Raw genomic sequence first — 9189 nt, forward strand, 5'->3', positions numbered from 1 at the left:
CACACACGTACACACACACACTTTCACATTAAATGCATTTAGTGATGAGGAAAATCCTGACAGCTGGTAAATACGTGTTTTATTTGCTCCATGTGCAAAGAGAAAAAAGTGACTTTTCCCTCTGTCGCTTTTAAATATCCTGCTCAGTGCGTGTGTGTGTGTGTGTGTGCATGTGTGTGCGTGTGTGCGGGCGGGTGTGTGACACGATTGCAGCTCAAATTTCGTAGCACTGAGATGCCAAACTGAGATCCATGTATTCAGCGTTGATCTGTGTTGAAATCCATTGTAACCAGAAGACAACAGCATCCACGTCAACAATGATGTCCATAACACCAGCATCACCGACAGAGTCGTCGCCAAAGCAACGATAGCAACAGCAGTACCACTGATGAGGACTCATTCTTAGTTTAATACAACTTGATCTCATTTTTGTAGCGTTGGCTAGAATTCACACTAGTGATGATGATAACAGTTGAAGGTCCTGAAAACATAGAGTTTTGTACAACAGCAGGGCCAGGAACACAAGCTGTGAGATTATCAGACATTTTTCAAAGAAACGTCCCGTTTCTCCAAATTTATCTGGAAAAAGAAAACAAATATAAACTGAACTGAAATATTTACAGACATTTTCTCGGTTCAGGTTTGACCTGTGGTGCTTTACCGTAGGTGTGTGCACAGCATTTCCCGCCTAAAGAGAGATTTTGGGTGTGTTCGAGTGATGCGCAGATAGCAGTGATATCCACAGGCACTGCGGTTCTAAAAATTAACACTCTGATTAACAGTGGATGGGCTGCGTGTGGGTGAAATAATATCTATTGTATGAGGAAAATATTAATATCATTCTCTAAAATGTGGACATATTTTAAGCTTTATTATTTAACTCAGACTGTGTTGGGACTCATTATGTTTTATTATTTATCTTGGGCAGCAGCAAAATGTTATCATGAGCATTTAAACTGTGTGTGTTCAGGAAGTAGCGGTGACATTCAGAACTGTTGTTTGAATGGATTAAAAATGTCAGACTGTGTTCAGACTATTGTAAAAAAAACCTGATGCCACTTGCATTTCACCAAAAAAAGAACCAAGAGAAAACTTTTACTGTAAATACAAGTTTGTTTGTTTAAAACCATCCTACTTCAGTGAATTATGTTTCCATATTATCATCTGTAATATCCCACAGAGAAATAATGATGTGTGATCGGGTGCGGTTCTCTAAATCGGGGGAAAATAGTTCATTTGTGTGGCTGGTGGGTGGATGATTTATGCATACATGTGGCTCTTGATGACATCAGATCCGATCAGCACATCATTAGTGTGTTCACTTTCAGTTTTTACGTCTGAATAAAGAACCAATCTGATCCAATCTGATCGTCTCACCGGTCACATTTCCTTCTACATCAGACTAGATTGTATTAATGTTCTTGTGGTCGTCAAACTATGAAAAGACCCGCGTTGAGCGTGGAGGTTCATTCTTGACGTAGGAAACAGTAGTTTGATAAAATCTTAACTCAATTCCGTCTTATTAGCTTTTTACCCCAAAGCTTTCAAATTGTCTTGCAGTCTTCATCAGTTTGCTCACTCGTCGTCACCTGTTATCATCTGTTAACCAACTGAGCTATCTCCATGGCAACTGAGCAAACTGAGATGCAGTTGAAAGCTCTGGGAAAAAAAAACAAAACAAAGAAGTCTGAAGTGAACTTGAGTTTGTCAAAATACACCCAAACTGTGATAGGTCAGAATTTTCATTTACATCAACATCAACAATTGATGAAGCTCAACTTCTAAACCATCAAAACAGCTGCCACAACAAATTCAACAGCAACATCCAAACAAAGATGAGCAACACAATATAAGCACTAAAAACTGCACCACCCACGTCGAAAACCACAACTTGTTGACAACAACGGCAACCAGAACGACACACGACAACAACAACACCGACAACTCCAAATTTAAACAACAGCAAATTCCAGCAACACCTACTCTGGTCGATGACATCATCCACCCAGTGTCATCAACAAAGAAAGAAAGAACAAAACAAACACCAATGACAACAGCAGCGGCCAATCACAGATCACCATGCAGAGAGAAAGACTGAAGAGATGGACAGGTGAACAGAGGATAAGCTTCACAAAAATGTGTGTACATATATTCAGATACACACACATACACATTATGGAAGTGTATCTAACAGTACTACACATTCACACACACACACACACACACACACACACACACACACACACACACACACACACACACTGTGGGCTTCAGTCCATGAAGTTGGTTTTGTCACATAGCAAACAATCATCTTTAGTTCTATTTATAGGACGTTATTTATAACAGGGATAAAAGAAAAGAGTTTGAAATCGTCCACAGTCAGAACAGGAAGCTTGTTGGAGTTGAACACAGGGTCACACAGGGAGATATACGACATGAAGAGGGAGATATGGAGAGACATAAACACAGAGGAGGGGGGGGTGGGGGGTTGGGCGGAGGGGGTGCTCTGCAGTCCCAGAAACAGTGGAGAGAACAGTGCCAGCTCCAGGGAAGTGGAGCATCAATTAAGGGCAGCGTGCCCTAGATGGCACGGTAACGTTCCCACAATGCATCACCGTCATCACCACCACTTCACTTTCTGTCTCTGTCTCGCAAACATACACTTTGTCTTTCTACAGGCCTCCTGTAACGACTGATATAACCTCATCTGGACATCCAACCTGAACCACGAGTCAAAAACCTGCAGCTGATCCAAAGTTTTAGTCGGGTAAAATTTGCTCACAAGGACAAGTTTTTTTGTTTTTTGTTTTGTACTTCTTGTTCGTACTGTGATCCCTCCTGCTGAGAACTGTCTACCTGTGCCTCACACACATACTGCCATACACACACACACACACACACACACACACATACAAAGAACACACCCCTGTTGGTATTGAATTATTGAATAGTGAGCGACAGGGACACACACAGAATACACACCAGGAGAGGGTAATACGACGCTGAGGAGAGCCTCATGTACATGTCTGCAAACAGTCACGCACACACACACACGTCCTAAGACTGGTGTGATTAATCCAGTGTTAGGGGACAGAAAACGGTACGTCACACACTTAACGGTATTAAGACCCCGAACAGAATAGGTGTTTAAGTACACACACACACACACACACTGGCCAGTGGAGGCGAAGGTGACCCAGTGTGAGGAGACAAAACGTGATGGGTCAGTGTCAGATCTGTGACATCACATCCTGTCAGCACAGACTGCACACAATGTTTCTGCGTCAGCTCAAAAATGCTGACACAGAATCATCCAAACTGCAGGAGTGCTGCATTCACGTGCTCCTCGGACAGTCCCATTTGTTTCCCACAGTGTGTTCATGTGCTTTTAAATCAGAAACAAAATGGACGCTATGAAGATGCACTGTAGTTTATTGCTCACAGCATTAAAGCATCACGATGCTGTTTCCACTATTTGTGTTACTTATTATCAGAGTTACTGCTATTAATTAACTTTTCTAACTAATCCAGGTCATTCTACATAGACAGGTTACAACCTAATACCATATTACAAATTAGCAAAATATTGATTTGCAATACATGAATTTGAACCCATTTACTTTCGTCTTTCGTGTTTCTCTGTTCAACAACTCCACAAGTCGTGTATCAAAATTTTTGCAGACTTTCAAAGTTGTTGTTCCAACATAAGTGCGCGTTCACATGAATTTTCACGGTCGGAAAAACTAATTTTTCAGTTTATTCCGACACCATATGAATGAAGGGTAACATTAACGCTAAATTAAGCTTCAGTTTTCCCACGTGTGCTGCTGCACCTGAATACAACGCTGCTGTTGGTGAAGGTGACTTGCCCACCCTGCGAACACTGAACTCTGTAATGTCACTTTCTCATTGGCTGATCATCCAATCAGCTGGCACATCTCGGACAACAACACATCTTTGATTGGTTCCATGCTGCTGATTTTATTTCTGCTCTGTTTGATCAAAACTCTTGTGTTCCTTATTCAAGCACTGCAACCACCTCTCCTCTTCCTCCTCTCCCTCATCCCGCTTTTCCATGGTAATCGCGAATCATTCCTCCAGCCCACACACACACACACACACACACACACACACACACACACACACACACACACCCCACCTCCCCTCCCCAGTCCCCTTTTCTGCTGATGCATCAGGTTCAAAGATCCGTCAGCAGCTCTGGTTAATGTGTGGCTGCAACATGGCCGACTCGGATCATTGAGTCCTGTACCAGTCTGCATCCAAAGTGTGTGTGTGTGTGTGTGTGTGTGTGTGTGTGTGTGTGTGTGTGTGTGTGTGTGTGTGTGTGTCTGAGCCAGCTAGATGTCCATCCTTCGTCATTACGCAACGTGACTGAACTTCCTTCTATTCAGGGGAAGTTTTCCTAATCCCTGCACAGTTAATCCCAATCTGCATCCGCCCCATGTGTCCCCCTCCAGGCTGCCGTCCAACCAGACGCAGCTCATTCCTCACAGCAGGGAAACAGACAGACGCTGACAGGGGCCGACTGTCAGAGCGTGTCGAATATTAATCACAGCATAAGAGATCAAGAGAAACACAACATGGGTCGCTATGAAAGTACTAGAGAAATACAGAACATATTACCACCCAACAGTAATGATGCTGTAAGCAGTTTGTATACAAACTGAAGTGCTATACCTTATGTGATGACAGTGTAAAGCTGTGATCAACAACCAGGGGAACCTGTACCCCAGGGGGAACTCCTGCAGTTACCAGGGTGTATAGGTAAAAACGGCTGGGTAGCTCAACTAATTTGAAAAAATAGAAATAACAATTTGATTTTTCCACATATTATGTCAGACGTTACACCTGAACACCACATTTTCCACTGGAGAGTGTAAAAATAGTTAGCAAGGATGAATGGCTGAAATACATACACAGCTAAAAGTACTGAATATAATTTACAATTCAAATAGTTCGAAAATATAAAATGGATAAATATAAAATAACTCAAAGTAAAAGATAAATAGTTGAAATAGTTAACTATAGAGAAAGAGTTGATATAATTAGCTAAAAGTAATGGATACAGGTTGAAACAGAGTTAAATTCATAGATAAGCACTGTTAGCTAATAGTAATGGATCAATGGTGCATGAACAGTTCAAAGAGATCAGTAAAAAGGATAAATTGAGAAGTATTCTTCACTAAAAAAGTAAGAGAAAATGGTAAATGGTTGAGATATTTAACTCGAAAAGTAACACATCGAATCTTTAACTAATGGTAAAAGTAACGAATAACAAGTACACATAGTTAGCTAACTCTGAAAGTAACGGATAAATGACGAAAATAGCTAAAAAATAATGGCAATAGTTATAAAATCTAAATGAATGGATAGGCAGTTGAAGTTGTTAGCTAAAATAAATGAATAAATGGTTGAAATAGCTTAAAGTTTTGATAAATGGTTGGAAATTATTTAACTAAATTAACGGATAACAGTGATGTTGTTATAACGTCGTTGTGAACTGCCATGAGGAACCATTGGGGGACTAATTTCACTCAGCACAACAGACACATACAGGAATATTACAGAAACACTGTACTGTACAAATATGTTGTTATTATTATTATTATTATTATAACAGTGATCCTGTAATAATAATATAATAGAAAACAAAACATTAGCCAGTGATGTGATTAAACCCCATCTGCCACAGACATCAAACATTATACTACAGTGAGACAGTAGAAGAAGAAACGTGTGAAACAATCCAGGTGTGTGAGGTCAGTACTAGGTACATTTTGAGTCCCTATGGTAATATCATTGTATTACTGTAACATTACCAATAAGTGCAGTAAGGACACTGTAAACTCACTATGGAGCCCCACATGTAGACTGAATCCCAGGGGGAATATTACTGGAATATAAGAGAGATGTCTGAGGTGAAGTTAGTCAAAGCCGCGTGTACTCACGTTCCCAGGACTTCTTTAAAATCAAATATTTTCTTGATGTCGTCGACTTGTTTTTTCCACGTCTCTCCCCTGCCGGTGTCTCCGTTCTCCCGAGCCATGGCGCTGCTTTACCGGCCCAAGTCCGACCGACACTGGGCTGCGGGAGGAGGGATGCGAAAAAAAAAGACAATAAAAACGGGAGAGTATTTTGAAAAAGGAGAATGAAGCCGAGCTGTGTGTAAGAGGTTTGGAGAGTACCGGTGGTCTGCGCTGCTGCTGCAGGACCATGTGAGTCCTCCTGCAGGTTACCGTGTCCCTGCTGCCTCCCTCCTCCTCTTCTTCTTTCTTTCTCCCTCCTCTCAACAGCCCCCCACCCCCCACTCCTCCTTTCTCCTCTCCGGCCGTCTGGACAGCAGCTGTCAAAAGCGCGACAAGCTAACACCACTTCCCCTGGGAACTTTCAGACTAAAAGCCTGTTGATTAACGCACTGTAGCAGCATGAGCGTGAAAACATTACATATTATTTATATTTGTTGTTTAGATGTTCCAATAATGACAATTAGGTGTATACATTACTACCGTTATTATTACCACTATAAGGACGAATAATATTAAATATATATACACAGTCCTAAAAGAACTTAATGTATTTTCAACTTCATATAAACATGAATTAAACAGAAAAATCAAAGCAAGACACCTGAAACAAAAAGCTTTTAATACACACATACACACACTCACATGCAATAAATAAAATAAAGTAAAATTAAATAAGCAAACCAAATACTAGAATGTTTGCTTTGTAATGGTTTAAGATATTTAACTGAGCTGTTTTTAATGTTTTCTGTAAAGTGTAAAGACTTCAAGTAGTTTTTAATTATTTTGTTGCTTTGAGATGATTTATGTTATTAGGGTTAGGGTTCAAACTAAAAATCAAAATCAAACCCAAATGCAAATTAATTTCACCAAAAGCAACAATTTCTCCTCATCAAACCCTCTATTTTTATTATTTAATCTAATACTTTCACAGTTAAGCCAATTTCATTACTTTAAGAAACAATTTCTTTCAATTGCTTTCATTTTGAAACCAATACCCCACAACTTCCTGTACTACCCTGGTTACGTATGTGCAGCTTGACGGCGGACCTGCTGCCACCTGCCACTCTCTAAACGCAGTTAATTGCTGTTGGTTTTTTTTTTTTCGGGGTTTCCACTTCTCCACTCGCATTACCAGTTTAAAAGCCTCGTGTCCCCTTGTTAAGTCTCGCCCCTGAGAATATTTACTGTATAATTACCCAGAAACCGAGTCTTATTGTGGCAGTGCGTGTTGTAGCAGTAAAGGCAGCTGATGGGATGCTGCTCCTGCATCCTGTCCGACACAGAGAGGTGTGTAGGAGTCTGGTCAGGACGTGGCAGCAGGAGCTAAATTCGCAATGCGCCAACTTGCTGACAACAACCATCATGCAACTGTCAAAGGGATCCCCGAAGGCGTGTGCGTGGATCAGCGCGGCCACCCGGGGATCAGCAGTGACCCCCGGCTGCATCTGCATGTTCACCGCGGTTTAACCGGCCTGCATAACACCTGGATTACAAAGTTTCAGTTTGCAGAGGAACACTGATCCTCCGGACTGACAGCTGCAGGGGCTGAGGTCAGCTCAGGCCGGTTACTGGCCACAACACACGAACACACACACAACCCGACTTCTGCCCTTATTATGTGTGTGTAATACTGTAGGGAGACACAGACAGGAGGAGGGAGGGGGAGGGGGACGACAATGTGTTGCAGCCTCAGCTGCTCATGAGTATTCCGGCTGCAAACTACTGCAGCTCTTCCTCAGCAGCAACGGAGGAAAACTCCTCTCCCACCTCCCCTCATCCGTCTTCCCCCTTCCCTCCCTCTCCCCCTCCCCCTTTACTCTGAGTCAGCAAATCTGACCCTCCCTCCCTACCCCCTGATGAAAGATGATTACCCCATTTGCAGAGAGGGGAGGAGAGGAGGGCTTTAAAGAGATGGTTTAAGAGAGGATGATAGTGGGGGGAGAGGAAGGGGGAGACTTCATGCTTGCAGCTTAAACACAGCCATAAATTGTAGTTGTGCACACATGCAGAAATGATTTCACTGGCTGGGTTAATAAGTGGAGCCAGAGAACCAATGAAGAACTTTTCAGTATGGCTGAGAAACTGATATCCATTTGTCTTCTCACATCAAAAGTTATAGTTTTTCAGAGTGTGCAGATTTCTTTGTCTGACACTTGAGCCATCGTCAATGTTATTAACAATATGTGCTTTTCCTACAGGTGGAAATGTCTGCTGTGGGAAAGGCTAATTAGATAACTATCCCCAAGGAAGAAATAATGTCACTGGATGAATTAAACGTCAGTGGGAGGTAGAGAAGAAGTTATTTTTCTAAGTTTAATTTAGCTAATGAAGACACTCTGTCAACTGGCTCTCTCCTCTGTGATGTGTCATCTTTTCCAGTGCTTAAAGGCTAACATCTTTTAACTTCGTAGACTGAGCTTCTGTGGCGCCGCACAAAGATTTTAGTCAAATGAGACCATTTTTTTAATCCCTAAGAAGCTTTTTTCAGGCTGAAATATATCTTTGATCTACATTCAAGGTAACTAAGCAAATTTACCTTGGATCAGCATCAACTGATTTGTTGGCCATTTCAGGGGAAGCGCAAAGAGTTAGGGTTATTGTATCTCTTATTACATTATTATAAAAAACAGCTGACTGAAGTTGACGCCGATGAGAAATGTAAGACTCAACCAAGACAGAACAGCCGAGGGCCAGAAAACCAAAACAATTAGCTGAAAGATGCTAAACGCTCAGTAGAGCTGAGAAGACACGCAGAGTAGTGATAATCCTTGCACCTTTGTCACTATGAGCGACGATCCATTTGTTAATATAAAAATATTGATGATAGCAGCTTTAAGTTGCATTAAAATACACTCAGTTGCCAGTTTATTAGGTACATATAGCTAAAACGAATGCAGCCTAATTCACCAGCCCTGCAATGAATTGTACTGCATTATACTGAGAAGCACTTCTAGTATTTTGTCCACTAAATATTAGACACACTTTTGCAATATAGTTGGGGGTTTGGATTAGTTGGATTTACAGTGGATTAAACTGCATTAGTTTTAGGGAGGTGTAGCAAATAAACCAGCGACTACTTCTACCTCTTTTCAAGCAAACTAAATGTGCTACATAATGCTTTCTCTCATTGTTTATATAATAA

The 9189-nt window shown here is 41.4% G+C and overlaps 1 protein-coding gene across 1 annotated transcript in view; it reads right to left on the reverse strand.

Moving 5' to 3' along the window:
• camk1da (calcium/calmodulin-dependent protein kinase 1Da) overlaps positions 1-6289 on the reverse strand; it is a 64125-nt gene extending 57836 nt beyond the window's left edge. The window contains exons 1-2 of the mRNA XM_023422984.2: positions 6207-6289; positions 5970-6105 (exon numbers count right to left, since the gene is read on the reverse strand). Of these exons, the coding sequence (XP_023278752.2) occupies positions 5970-6067 (98 nt within the window). The 5' untranslated portion in view covers positions 6068-6105; positions 6207-6289. The remainder of the gene's footprint in view (positions 1-5969; positions 6106-6206) is intronic.
• Between the last annotated feature and the right edge of the window lie 2900 nt (positions 6290-9189).

This window comes from Seriola lalandi, unplaced genomic scaffold (assembly GCF_002814215.2).
Source record: "Seriola lalandi dorsalis isolate HSWRI2012SDOR001 ecotype SW California unplaced genomic scaffold, Sedor1 jcf7180002054688, whole genome shotgun sequence".
In the NCBI taxonomy this organism is placed as follows: domain Eukaryota; kingdom Metazoa; phylum Chordata; class Actinopteri; order Carangiformes; family Carangidae; genus Seriola; species Seriola lalandi.